General features: G+C 39.8%; 1 protein-coding gene across 3 annotated transcripts in view; it reads left to right on the top strand.

The window, feature by feature from the left end:
* Window positions 1-270: 270 nt before the first annotated feature.
* VPS13C (vacuolar protein sorting 13 homolog C) overlaps window positions 271-13064 on the top strand; it is a 188236-nt gene continuing 175442 nt past the window's right edge. For 2 of the 3 annotated variants that reach the window (XM_032342736.1, XM_032342735.1), the window contains exon 1: window positions 272-465. In XM_032342736.1, the coding sequence (XP_032198627.1) occupies window positions 366-465 (100 nt within the window). In that variant the 5' untranslated portion in view covers window positions 272-365. Of the gene's footprint in view, window positions 466-13064 lie in introns of all 3 variants that reach the window. The other variant, XM_032342738.1, reaches the window with a different exon arrangement.

Here is a 13064-nt window from a genome sequence, read left to right as displayed (position 1 = left end):
GCGAGGCGCTGGGGAGCAGCTTTTGTAGGCGCTGGGAAGCCGCTTTTGTCCAGGACGGTGAGCTCTCCGGACCCAAGACCGACAGGAGGCGACGGCAGGCAAACAGAGCGACCACGTAGAGGTCGCTGTGCTCAGTAACTCCTTCCTGCCCTTTTTCTTAACGTCAGAGAGACAGCCAGCTTGCAGCTCATCGCCCGCGTCCTGGGATTCCCGGCGGCGGCGGCGCGCCTGCGCACAGCCCGGGTCACGCGCGCGACGCGGGGGCGGGCCGGCGCCCGCGGGGCTGTCATTCGCGGCGCGCACCGCCGCCCTCAGCAGCGCCGGGCGGTTCCGGCTCCTCCCTCTCCCGGTGCCTCAGCCCCACCATGGTGCTGGAGTCGGTGGTCGCGGACTTGCTGAACCGCTTCCTGGGGGACTATGTGGAGAACCTCAACAAGTCCCAGCTGAAGCTGGGGATCTGGGGCGGTAAGCGAGAGGGTGCGGCCGGTGGGCTGCGGCGCTGGCGAAGGGGCCCACGCTGCGGGCTCCTCTTGCCCGGACCCAGCCCGGGCCCGGCTCCCTCCGCCGCCCGAGACTCCGCCTCCGGGGAGGGCCCTCGGCTGCCCTCCACCCCCCCGGGGCGGCAGGTGCGCGATGCCGGGAGGCCTGTGCCCGCTTCCGCCGCCGCGGTGTCCCGGGTACCAGCCTGGGGTGGGGAGAGGCTGCAGGGTCGTGCTCCCGCTGCCCGAGTTCCCGCCTTCCGCGTCCCGGAGGCGGTCTCCCAGCTCTGTCCCGCCGTGCCCTCCTCGGAGGGTCCTCTCGCTGCCCTCAGTCTGGCCCCGTTGGCTCCACGGGGCTTTCTCCTCCAGCACCGCGTGCAGTGGGGATGGCTGCGTGGTCACACACGCCTAATAAAGTGGCACCAAGGAAGAAGAAAAAGGAAATTGCGTTTCGCAGTTAACCTTCTCTTGGCATTTTATGGCGAGCAGGACCTGGCTTCCTTCTTTTTAGGATTGCAGGATTGGGGCAGGGATCTGTGTTGGCCCTGGAAGATCATTCCTACAGGCCTGTTTAGTATGGCTTCTTACAGTACTTTGAGCTTTTGAGAAGACGACTTCTTCCCTTAATATTTACTTCACCTCAGTAGGAGATGACTTTCTGTTTTGTTTTGGATGATAGAAAAAAATAATTCAAGCCACGACAGGCATCATCATTAATTAGGTGTATGCCCCCCACACAAACGTTTCTGTCCTCAACACTGAGTGTGTAGAAGTAGTAAGTAGTATGTTTGCACACTTTTCAGAAAAGATTATTTGCACTGATAATGCATATTAAGCTTTGGGGATCTTGGGGATACAGTTTCACACTACAAGAGACTTTTGGGAGTTTTGTCAGCTTTGGAAGGAAATCCAAAGAACTACTCAAATGGATGGAACTGCTTTTAATTTAGTCAACAAATAGTTACAGACCCACGCTGTCCGATAGGGTGGCCATCAGCCCTGCGGCTCTTAGGCACTTGAAATGTAGTGTGTGTGAATTGAGACTTGCTGTTAAGTCTGAAATGAGGTGGAGTTTTGAAAATAGTAGGAAAAAGAGTGTAAGATCTCAATCTTTCATGTTGATTATATGTTGAAATAGTAATTATATTGGGTTAAGTACAGTGTATTATTAAAATTCATTCCCCCGTTTCTTTTCCCTTTTTTAAAAAAACTTGGTTCCTGAAATTTATAATTGCATATGTGGACCATATATTTATACTGAGCAGTGTTGTTACAGAGTCAGGAGTACTGCCCTGGTTGGGGAGGAGCCTTTTTGGATAGGTCGCTGATCATTTGATTGGTTCTGTGTGGTTTGCCCAACACTACATCCTTTGTGTGCCCTCCCCCAACGCTAATAAAATGCAGGAGAAAGAGAAGTAAAGGAGGAGACATTAGAGGAATTAAATTTCTGGTGCCTTCTGTAGGAGCCAACTCTTTCTTCAGAATACTGTTGAATACAAATTATTCTTCTTAGTCTGTAAACATTATTATTATTATTAAGATTTTTATTTATTTGAGATAGAAAGTGAGGGACCACCGGCAAGGTGAGGGGCAGAGGAAGAAGCAAGCTCTGCACTGAGTAAAGAGCCCCCTGTGGGGCTCAATCCTAGGAATCTGGGATCATGACCCCACCAGAAGGCAGACACTTAACTGACTGAGCCACCCAGGCTCCCCTCTAGTCTGTAAACATTATTGGAAATCTGAAAAGGGACTGGGCTAGCATTTAGGAAACATGGGTTCTAGGTTGTTGTGTTGGATAAACCACTAGCCTTTCTTCTTGTTAGTTTCTTCATCTTACTTTAGACTTTAAAAGGAAAAAAAATCATACCAAATAATATAATATTCCCACGTGGTCACTGCTCAAAATCCCCTGCCAAGTTAAAACGGTGTGCCCTATTTATGTCAGATTTATTTTTAAAGAAACAAAGTTTATGGGTATATTCAAAGATTTCTTCTCTACCAAATTTTTCTATCCTTTTTCTTTAAAATTGGAAGTTGGAATAAGTATCATATGAGGGGCCTTCCAGTGCCAGTACTCTGATTTTAGTTGTACGTGTTTTTACTATGAAATTGTGAACTATACTTCCTGGGGATTTTGAACTTTTTCACATCTGAAATTAAAACGCCACAATATTATGTCATTTATTCCTCTCTTTTTTAGTGGACTTTATTTTCTTTCACCTCATTTTCTTTCTTTTAGAATGAGGTATGCTGCCAATGGCAAACTCACTTTATAATAAGCCTCAGAAAAGAAACTCCTTTCTTTCAGTAGTTGTATCCATTAGAAGTCTAATCTGGGATTCCCTCAGTTTTATCAACCTACATTCCTGCTTCTGTGAAGTGTTGCCACCATTTATTTTTGTGGTTGTTATTAAGGAAAGTTTTATAGATATTATTCAGTGTATTTTATGACACTAATTCTCCCACTGAAAAAGAAAGGCAAGATTTGTGAGTTATTTTTCTTCTCTGAAAATATTCCTGAAGAAATGTATCTTTAACCTTTTGTGGTAAACAAGTGGGTATGTTAATGGAATAGCTGATATTTATGACATCCATAATACAAATTTTATAAAGAATTGAAATTTATATATTATTTGAAAATTATTTGTTGTAGTAAATAAGGTTTATGTGTCATAAACCTTGGCTGTTTCCATTTTTTCTGTTGTTAAATTTTCACATCTTGGGATGCCTGGGTGGCTCAGTCGATTAAGTGTCTGCCTTCGGCTCAGGTCATGATCCCAGTGTCCTGGGATCAAGTCCCACATGGGGCTCCTTGCTCAGCGGAGAGCCTGCTTCTCTCTCTCTGCCTGCCACTTCCCCTGCTTGTGTGCTCGCTTTTTCTCTGACAAATAAATCTATAAAAAATTATTTTTCACATCCTGAGAAAAGAATTCAACCTGTGAAAATTTCACAGGGCTGATCTTACTATTCTTTAGAAACACATGGAAAACTAAAGTGATACTTCTTAACTGGAATATTTGACTAGGCTAAAGCAGTGATTTTTAACTGTCTGAGACATTTTTGGTTGTCACACTTAGTAGCAGAGTTGTGCTACTAGGATCTAATGGGTAGACCCCAGGCATACTGCTACACCCTGCAATGAATAGGACAGCTCCTCACAACAAAGAATTATCTAGCTGAAAATATTTGTTGCGAAACTCAGCTCTGAGGAGAATATTGAGATTGACTTCTTCATTTTTTTTTCTTTTTTAAAAAGATTTTATTTATTTATTTAACAGAGAGAGAGAGAGATCACAAGTAGGCAGAGACAGGGGATGGGGGGGAGCAGGCTCCCCACTGAGCAGAGAGTCCAATGTGGGGCTCAATCCCAGGACCCTGAGATTATGACCCGAGCTGAAGGCAGAGGCTTAACCCACTGAGCCCCCCAGGCGCCCCTGTCTTCTTCATTTTTAAGAGAACTTCTGGGTGCTGAACACACTGTAGTAAGAAGTGAAAAAGAACTTAGAGAATGTGTATGCCTCATGAAATTTACAGTTTAAGAAGGAAACGTGTCTTAAGTGATTGAAAGGTATCATCTTGGTAAGAATGCAAAATGATGTCAGGAAGTAGTTTCAAAAGTCTAAATATTGTGTAAACAATTTGAAAAGGATTGTGTGCATATATTCATACATACATAGACATTCACAATGAAATTCATGATAAACAAAAAGTTGTAGAATAAAAAGGATGAGGAAATTTTATTTGAAAGTCTAGAAACAGGAAGTATACTATGGAAATTGCCTTTAAATTGGAGAAGCCAAAAAAAAAAAGCTTTTTCTTTTTTCTGTTTTTATTCTTTTATTTTTTGATTTATTTATTTTTTTAAGATTTTATTTTTTTATTTGACACAGAAAGAAGGAGCACAAGCAGGGGGAGCCGCAAAGGGAGAGGGAGAAGCAGGCTCTCCTTTGAGCAGGGAGCCCGATGTGCACCTGGAACGCAGTATGGGCCTGGATCCCAGGCCCATGGGATCATAACTTCAGTCGAAAGCAGATGCTTAACGACTAAGCCACCTAAGCACCCCTGTTTTTATTCTTTCAAAGATTTTTTTTTTTTAAATGCCAAACAATTCCTGTGTGTGTGTTTAAGATTTTATTTATTTATTTGTCAGAGAGTGAGAGAGCGCAAGCTGGGGGAGCAGCAAACAGAGGGAGAAGCAGGCTCCCTGCTGAGCCAGGAGCACTGACTAGGAGGGACTCAATCCCAGGACCCTCCCTGGCTGGGATCATGACCTGAGCCAAAGGCAGACAGTTACCCTACTGAGCCACCCAGGCGTCCCAATTCCCAATACAGTGATTTAAGCTGAATGTCTTTTAAAAAACCTTGTTGTAGGAAAATGAGGCCCTGATTATTTACTAACTGTGGGACCTGTAGCAAAACATTTTAATTCTTTAAGCCTCATTTTCCTTATCTGTAAAATGAGGAAATAGCACTGTGTTTGGGACTAAATGATTTGAAAATCCTTTGTACTTATAATTGTTAAATTGTTAATACTGATAAGTAATATGACAAACAAACCTGGCTGAGTTATGAAAACAGCTTGCTTTGTTTTATTTTCATGAATATGTTTCTTCTAGGCTTCATTTAAACTTAGGGTTTTCATATTCTGTAGTTTGACAGTTTGGTATAGCGCTAACACAACACATTAAACACTTACTTTCCAAACTTCTTAAAAAAACCCCATTTACATTTGAATTTAACTTAAAATACTTATATTTTATATAAGTATATATACTTATATACTTATATCCCAGCAGGTTTGTAAGTCAGGTTTTCAAAGGCTCAGAAAAATATGTGGTGGCATGTTGCTTGCCTATTCAGTTAGGAAGGGTTTTGTTCTCTAGAAACTGGTACCTAAAATAAATTGTACAGCCCTTAGCCATTTGAGCTGTGTCCAGGATATAATTGTTTTAAGAGTAACATGTTTTTGAAAAGGTATGTTGAAATGCCTTATCTTTTGCAACTTGATTTAAGTAGCATTAAGCAATGTAGAACCTTGTCAGTTTGATTTTTCAAAATGTTTTACTGTGGAACGTCAGCAGGAAAATCCTTCATTCCGAATTCTCACTTCCACTTGATGGGTAGAGTATACAAGAGGCTGGGATGTATTGGCTCCAGGGAGTGGCTACAGTGACCAGGGATAGAAGCCAGGTGGAGTGCCCGCAGAGTTCGTAGCTCTGCAAACCACGCTGAGCCCGTGCTGATGACTGTGCTGTCCTTCACCTCAGGCCTGACACTTTTCCGCCAGCTGCCAGATACTGTTGGGAGTAGAGCAGCTTAAGGAAGGAGGGATCTAATTCCATCTTTGATACTGCCTAGTTATGTGGCTTTTGGCAAGTCACTGACAAGTGACTCCTAGTTTCTTATCTGTAAATGAGGTGGTTAGGCAAGGTCATCTCTTCTGGCTTTTAACCTTTGTGATTTGAACAAGGCCAGAGCAGAGTGATCTCCTTCATTAGTTGTCTTTGTGCCTCTTGCTCTTCTTACATAGTGGGAAATTATGATCACTGCATCTTTCCTCTTTGTTCTTCATTCAGAATGAGGGAAGAGTCAGAGTCATGAAATGTTGCAAATTCAAATCTAATATTTTACATTGTCCTAACTGGTAGCTGTAGAGTAGCTTGAGAATACAGGAAAAAGTAGGCCTCTTTGCTTCTTTTTAACCTTGACAAATAAAACATAGCCGTATCAAGATATTTCTAAACTTGTAGAGGAATTCTTTTTTTGTCCTTTCCTCCCAGCCAGCACCTGGTGTAGTGAAGGCCACATTTGTCAGTAGCTTGTCCTATATATAGCATGTAAAATAAATAACAAAGTTCAGTATTGTAATACATATTTAGGTTCAGTTATTATCAAAGCAATGCTTAAAAACTTAATTTGAAAATAACCTTACCACCCTTTTGAAAGCATCATAAATTAAAAATTCCTCCTTTTTCCAGGAAAAAAAAAAAAAAAAACTAGAGGTTGGTAGTTTGATAACCATTTTGCTTGGAAGCTCTGCTACACTACTCGTTTATGAGATCCCTGGAATGTTCCTGAAAGGGAGAAAGTTGGTAATCTGGCAGCTTTCCACCTTTCTTTGCCAAGACTTCCTATTTGAACAGGGAAATGGAAAGAGTAAGAGTCAATTGTTTCCTCTCACGATGTCTCCCAAGACAAAGTCTCTAAACTATTAAAGGGAGTTCTGTGGGAGGTGCCTATATGGCTCTGTTGGAGGATGGAGGGGCAGAGGAGAGTGACAAGAGTGTGACTCTTGATCTTGGGATTGTGTTTCAAGCCCCACATGAGGTATAGGGATTACTTAAATAAATCTTACAAGAAAAAGGAGCCTGTTAACTAAATTAGTTAATTTGGGTTGAATGGAAATGTTCAATTGAAATGAATTGCTACAATAGTTTCTTCAGTATTCTTTACTAAAACAATGGTTATTAAAATAATTTGATTTATGCTTTAAAAAACCGTTCAGTTATTTACATTAGTTCACTTTTTGAGAATGAGTATGTCTCAGTATTTTGATATACTTTCAAGTAATGAGTCTGTGATACATAAAGGAAACAAAATAAATATATAGCATTAAATTTTTTTTAATGTTTTATTTTTTTTTAAATGTTTTATTTATTTATTTGACAGACAGAGATCACAAGTAGAGGGAGAGGCAGGCAGAGAGAGAGAGGAAATCGCTTCTCGGCCTTTTGGCTAAGATCAAGTGCAGAGAGAGAGAGGAAGCTGGCTCCCCACCGCAGAGAGCCCGATGCGGGGCTCGATCCCAGAACCCTGAGATCATGACCTGAGCCGAAGGCAGAGGCCTTAACCCACTGAGCCACCCAGGCGTCCCAGCATTATGAATGCAATTTTTTTTGTTGTTTTATAATATGCAAAACTAGTTTCATGGAGTAGGCATGGCATTTTTGTTTGTTGGGCTGTTTTGTTTTATTTTAAACAGTTTTAAATTAATCTCTGTTTTATGTTAACGACATTGACCGGGGAGTCAGGAGACCGAGGTTTTATTGCACTGCTACACAATAATTGTATGATTTTAGATAAACCACCTGATATTTTTAGGCTTTATTTTTTTCATATGTAAAGTGAGCAGGAATTAGGTTTAAAGATCTTTATGGTTCTGAATAGTTATAGCTTATGAATTTCTGTCTTTGTTTTTGGAAAAATGTAGATTTATGAAAAGTACTATGATGACCATCTCCTGCTTCTCTGTTTTCCAGTGTGCCACTATCCTTTCTTCTGATAATCCTCCTAACATAAACCTTGACTCTATCCTTTTTTACTGGTTTTGTCCTTGTTAGGTTTACTGATTTTAGTTTCCCTTTTGGTTTGGGATTTCTTTCACACTCTTAAAATGCAAAGACCAAAAGTGGATCCACCAACTACACAGGCCTCTCAATGTATGGCATTTTTTCTCCACAAAGAAGATAGAATTATTTTCAGAATTAAAATTCTCTACCCATTCTGCTCTGCTCTTTGGGAGACAGTGTGATATTCTGAGCAAAACACTGGGCATCAGAAAATTTGAGCCCTGGCTCTACCACTTACTAGGTTGACATAGTGTCCTTAGGCCAGTCATTTAGCCTTCCTGTGCCTCAGTTTCTTTTGCTTGATGTCTATGTCCTGTCTCCTTCAATGGACGATCAAGAAAGGTAGCTCAAAGAGTGTTTTCTGAAATAGAACAATTTTATGTTCTTTTCTTTTTAAAAAAGATTTTATTTATTTATTTGACAGACAGTGAGAGAGGGGACACACAAGCAGGGGGAGTGGGAGAGGGAGGAGGTTTCTTGCTGAGCAGAAAGCCTGATGTGGGGCTCGATCCCAGGACCCTGGGATCATGACCTGAGCCACCCAGGCACCCTTCTCAATTTTATGTTCTTATTGTAGTTGTCCTACTCTAGTATAATATGCATTCTAAATCAATTATGTCAGTGTTTATTGAGCTTCTACTATGAGGAGAATCAGTAAGGAATTTATAATCAAGTTGGGGATTTAGGTAGTTAAGTACCATAAGAAAGATATAGCTAAACTTCTGTGAAAGTTCAGACAGATTATTTCTGCCTGGAAGTATTTAACATCAGTACTGTCTTTCTTCATTTATTTTGTAAGCTATTAGGTGCTTTAGAATCCATTCTTAAATTTAGGCTTGTTTCATATTACGCCAGTACCATTTCATTTGTATTCCTAAATGTACTAAGTTGGTTGTTTTCTTTAATTTAGCAACATTTCTTTTTCTATTGTATTTTTTTGAGGTGACTCCAACTCTGCTTACCTTGGTGTCATTTGCTAATTTAATGGATTTACTATCATTTTCATCTTCTGGTTCATTAGTAAAGATTATTAGATAAATTTTGATCCAGGTACTTCTGAAAATACTCTTTATGATTAACTTTGGGGCACTTGGGTGGCTTGGTTGGTTGGGCGTCTGCCATAAACTCAGGTCATGATCCCGTGGTCCTGGATTGGAGTCCTGTGTCTGGCTCCCTGCTCAGTGGCGAGTCTGCTTCTCCCTCTGCCCCTCCCCCTGCTTGTGCAAGTGCTCTAGCTCTCTTTCCTCTAGCAAGAATAAATAAATAAATAAATAAATATTTAACATTAACTATGAAACTCTATGTGTGACTCCCTAACTATGTATGCTCATCAAAATAATTTTAGTTTATTACTGGGAATCATAATGTGAGAATGAGAAACCTCTTCTGAAACACAGACTGTACTTACTGCTTACTCTCACTCTTTAGGCTTGTCAGTTCATCATAAAGGGGAATCACTTCATAGAACTTCCTTCCTTGTCTATCACCATTGTCTCCATGGAACTTCTCCATGGGATTAGAGACACCTGATTGTGGAACTGGCTTTAGTGCCCTTCTTGCTGTCAGTGTTAAGTTTATCTAGTTTATCCATCTCCAATCCATTCTTTTTCTTGTTTGTTTTTTAAAGTTTTTTTTCTTAAAGATTTTATTTATTTATTTGACAGAGAGAGAGATAGCAAGCAGGCAGAGCAGCAGGCAGAGAGAGGGGGAAGCAGGCTCCCTGCTGAGCAGAGAGCCCGTTGCTGGGCTCAATCCCAGGACCCTGAGATCATGACCTGAGCTGAAGGCAGAGGCTCAACCCCCTGAGCCACCCAGGTGCCCCTGTTTTTTAAAGTTTTGACTCGAATATTTACCCTTTCTCCAGATTTTCAGGAACTTTGGTCTCTGTTCTTAGCCCTGTGATCTGGCTATAGCAATAAAGTTATTTGTTTATATATGGAATTATTATGCTATCTTGAAGTAGAACAGGAAATTAAATATTAACTTTTCCTTACTATCCAGTTAAATATAAAATGGTTGATATTTAGGAGGGGGTCTGCTTTAATCTTAGTCTTATAAATTATTTTTTATATAAACAGAATTTCTGACATTCCGAGGATAGGCAGTTCAACTCCTGCATATATATCTGCAGAAAAGCATGCAGTTGAGTGGAAGAATACATGTTAGCACAGTGCATAACCTAGATAAAGCACTCAGCTGCTGGTTGAATGAATGCACTTTCACCCTGGTGTTTATCTGCAATTTGCTACTATTCCTCCCCTTTTCTTTGTACTGAGGCTAGTGGCTCCTCCTTCAGTGCAAATAACTTATAGAATGTGTCATTCTTATTTCGTTGTTATATTTACTGTTTGTTAGATAGCATTCACATTTTTCAGAGGGCGAATATGCATTTGTTTGCTAAACCATAAGCAGAAATAAGATTTTTTTAAATGCTTCTCTAAATAAGTTGACTATTAGATATAAGAGGAATGTATATAAAATATATTGAGCTCCTATTGATGTTAAAATTTACCTGTGCTTTGTTTTCCATTTTTATTATAATTTATATAATTTAAAATAAAAATCATATTTAATTACTATAAAAACTTAAAAAACCTAAAAAAAATTAATTAAAAAAATCCTTAATCCTGTTAACAATAATTTCTTTGTCTGACTTTCTAAGAATACTTGTTTAACTCTATTAGCCATTGGTAGTTTTCAATATTTCACTTTTAAATACCATCTATTCATTGAAGAATCAAAGTGCCACTGTGCTAGAAACAGCCTACTTTTTATAAGCACATTCATATTTTTACACATATTATGTTAGTGTCTTAGTAATTATTTTAAAAATTACTTCATATCTAATGCAGATTTTTCATGAGAACTCTTGGTGACTCTTGACCCATGAGTGGGGAATCACTGGGTTGATGAATCCAGATTCATGAGCAAGTTCACAAGTCTCTATATGGGTCTTAGATCTTGTTAAACTAGTTTGGATTGCTTCCAATATGTACTAACATCTGTGCAGTTTACTTCTTTTGTCTTGAATAGAGTTCCTAGTTGTAATTATTTATAATTCATTTTCTGAAGGAATTAAACCCAGGAATATTTTTCTTTTTTATGTAATTTTTGCACATAATACTTCCTTTTTTTACCCCCATGAATACCAAGTTTAATTGAAATTCCCTTGTCTAGAGAGGAAGATATGAGCAGAGAGAATAGGATCAAAGTAACAGTACTGGTCATACACATAATACTTCTTAAGGACCTTTTTTCCCCCCAGTTCCAGAACACATGTCTGTTTTCTACAACAGCTTTATTACCCCTGCATTTGGTCTGTGATACCATCTTGTCAATTCTACCTATAACTTCTTACTCTGACTTTGCCTTTTTGACCCTGAAGTTACTATTTCAGGTTTTAATTACTACTTAGTATATTTTTCTTTTTCTTTCTTTCTCTTCCTTCCTTCCTTTCTCTCACTTGAGATAGAGCATGTATAAGCAGGGAGAAGGGCAGAGGGAGAGGGAGAGAGAATCTTTTTTTTTTTTTTTTAAATTTAATTTAATTTTTTTTCAGTGTTCTAAAATTCATTGTTTATGCACCACACCCAGTGCTCCATGCAATATGTGCCCTCCGTAATACCCACCACTTGGCTCCCCCAACCTCCCACCCCCCACCCCTTCAAAACCCTCAGATTGTTTTTTAGAGTCCATAGTCTCTCATGGTTCATCTCCCCTTCCAGTTTCCCTCAACTCCTTTCTCTACTCCATCTACCTATGTCCTCCGTGTTATTTGTTATGCTCCCCAAATAAGTGAAACCGTATGATAATTGACTTTCTCTGCTTGACCTACTTCACTCAGCATAATCTCTTCCAGTCCCATCCATGTTGATACAAAAGTTGGGTATTCATTCTTTCTGATGGATGCATAATACTCCATAGTGTATATGGACCACATCTTCCTTATCCATTCGTCCATTGAAGGGCATTTTGGTTCTTTCCACAGTTTGGTGACCGTGGCCATTGCTGCTGTAAACATTGGGGTACAGATGGCCCTTCTTTTCACTACATCTGTATCTTTGGGGTAAATACCCAGTAGTACAATTGTAGGGTCAGGGTAACTCTATTTTTTTCTTAAGGAATATCCACACTGTCTTCCAAACTGGCTGCACCAACTTGCATTCCTACCAACATTGTAAGAGGGTTTGAGGGGGAGAGAATCTTAAGCAGACTCCTGGGCAGTAGGGTGACGCAGGGCAACACAGGCTTGATCTCAGGACCCTGTGATCATGATATGAGCAAAAATCAAGAGTCAAATGCTTAACAGACTGAGCCACCCAGACCCCCCCCTTTTCTTTAGTGTATTGTAGAAACTGCTTGACTGCCTATATTATTTCCATTTCTTCCTATTACAATGTATTTTCTTCCCTATTGTGAGGCTTCTCTCATTTTTTTGCAGCTTTCAGCAGTTTATTTTAGATAACAAATGAACTTTATTATATGGAAATAACCACTCTGATCATAAGATGGCTAGTCTTACAGTTGTTTTCTTTGTATGTGTGCATATATACTCTTTATATCAGATTGGATCAATCTGGGCTTGCCCCCTTTTTAAAAAGTTAATATTCTCCTATATCTGTCTAATTTTTTGCTCTATATTATAGATGTATTATGATTTATGCCTTCTTCTTGGACATTCAGTTCTTTAGGTTCCCTCTCCCTCCACTCTCCCTCCTTCCTATTCATCCATTGTTTCTGCCCTTTTAACCAGTACTGCAATATCCTTGTAGCTAAATTGTTTGGACAGATCCATGGTTATTTCTTAGAGGAGCAGAGTAATGGTTCTAAAATATAGCTCTGATTTTGTCATCCCTTTTATACATATTTCATCTCTGTGTTGTGACCAATCTGAACTTTTCATCCTAAAAATTCTTTGTTAGTCTGGCTTCTGCCAACCTCTCTGACTTTATCTCCTATTTTTTTTCTCACACCCTCTAGCTACACCAAACCACATGTGGTTTCTAAAATGTGTCTTACTCATGCATGTGTATTTGCTCTCTTTTCTTATCCACCTGGTAAATATTTCATTGGCTTTCTAGCCAAGAATTTGGTGGGAAGTTCTTGATCTCCTTAGGCAGTTAGGTTTCTCCTTCTTTGCATCTCTGCACTCTTCTACTGGAATGCCACTAGAATATTTCTAAAATTTTAGAAATTTGGTCTTCTTTACTAGGCTGTGAGCTCCGTAATAGCAGGG

This window comes from Mustela erminea, chromosome 5 (genome assembly GCF_009829155.1).
Source record: "Mustela erminea isolate mMusErm1 chromosome 5, mMusErm1.Pri, whole genome shotgun sequence".
In the NCBI taxonomy this organism is placed as follows: Eukaryota; Metazoa; Chordata; class Mammalia; order Carnivora; family Mustelidae; genus Mustela; species Mustela erminea.
This window is presented reverse-complemented; position numbering and strand designations above follow the sequence as displayed.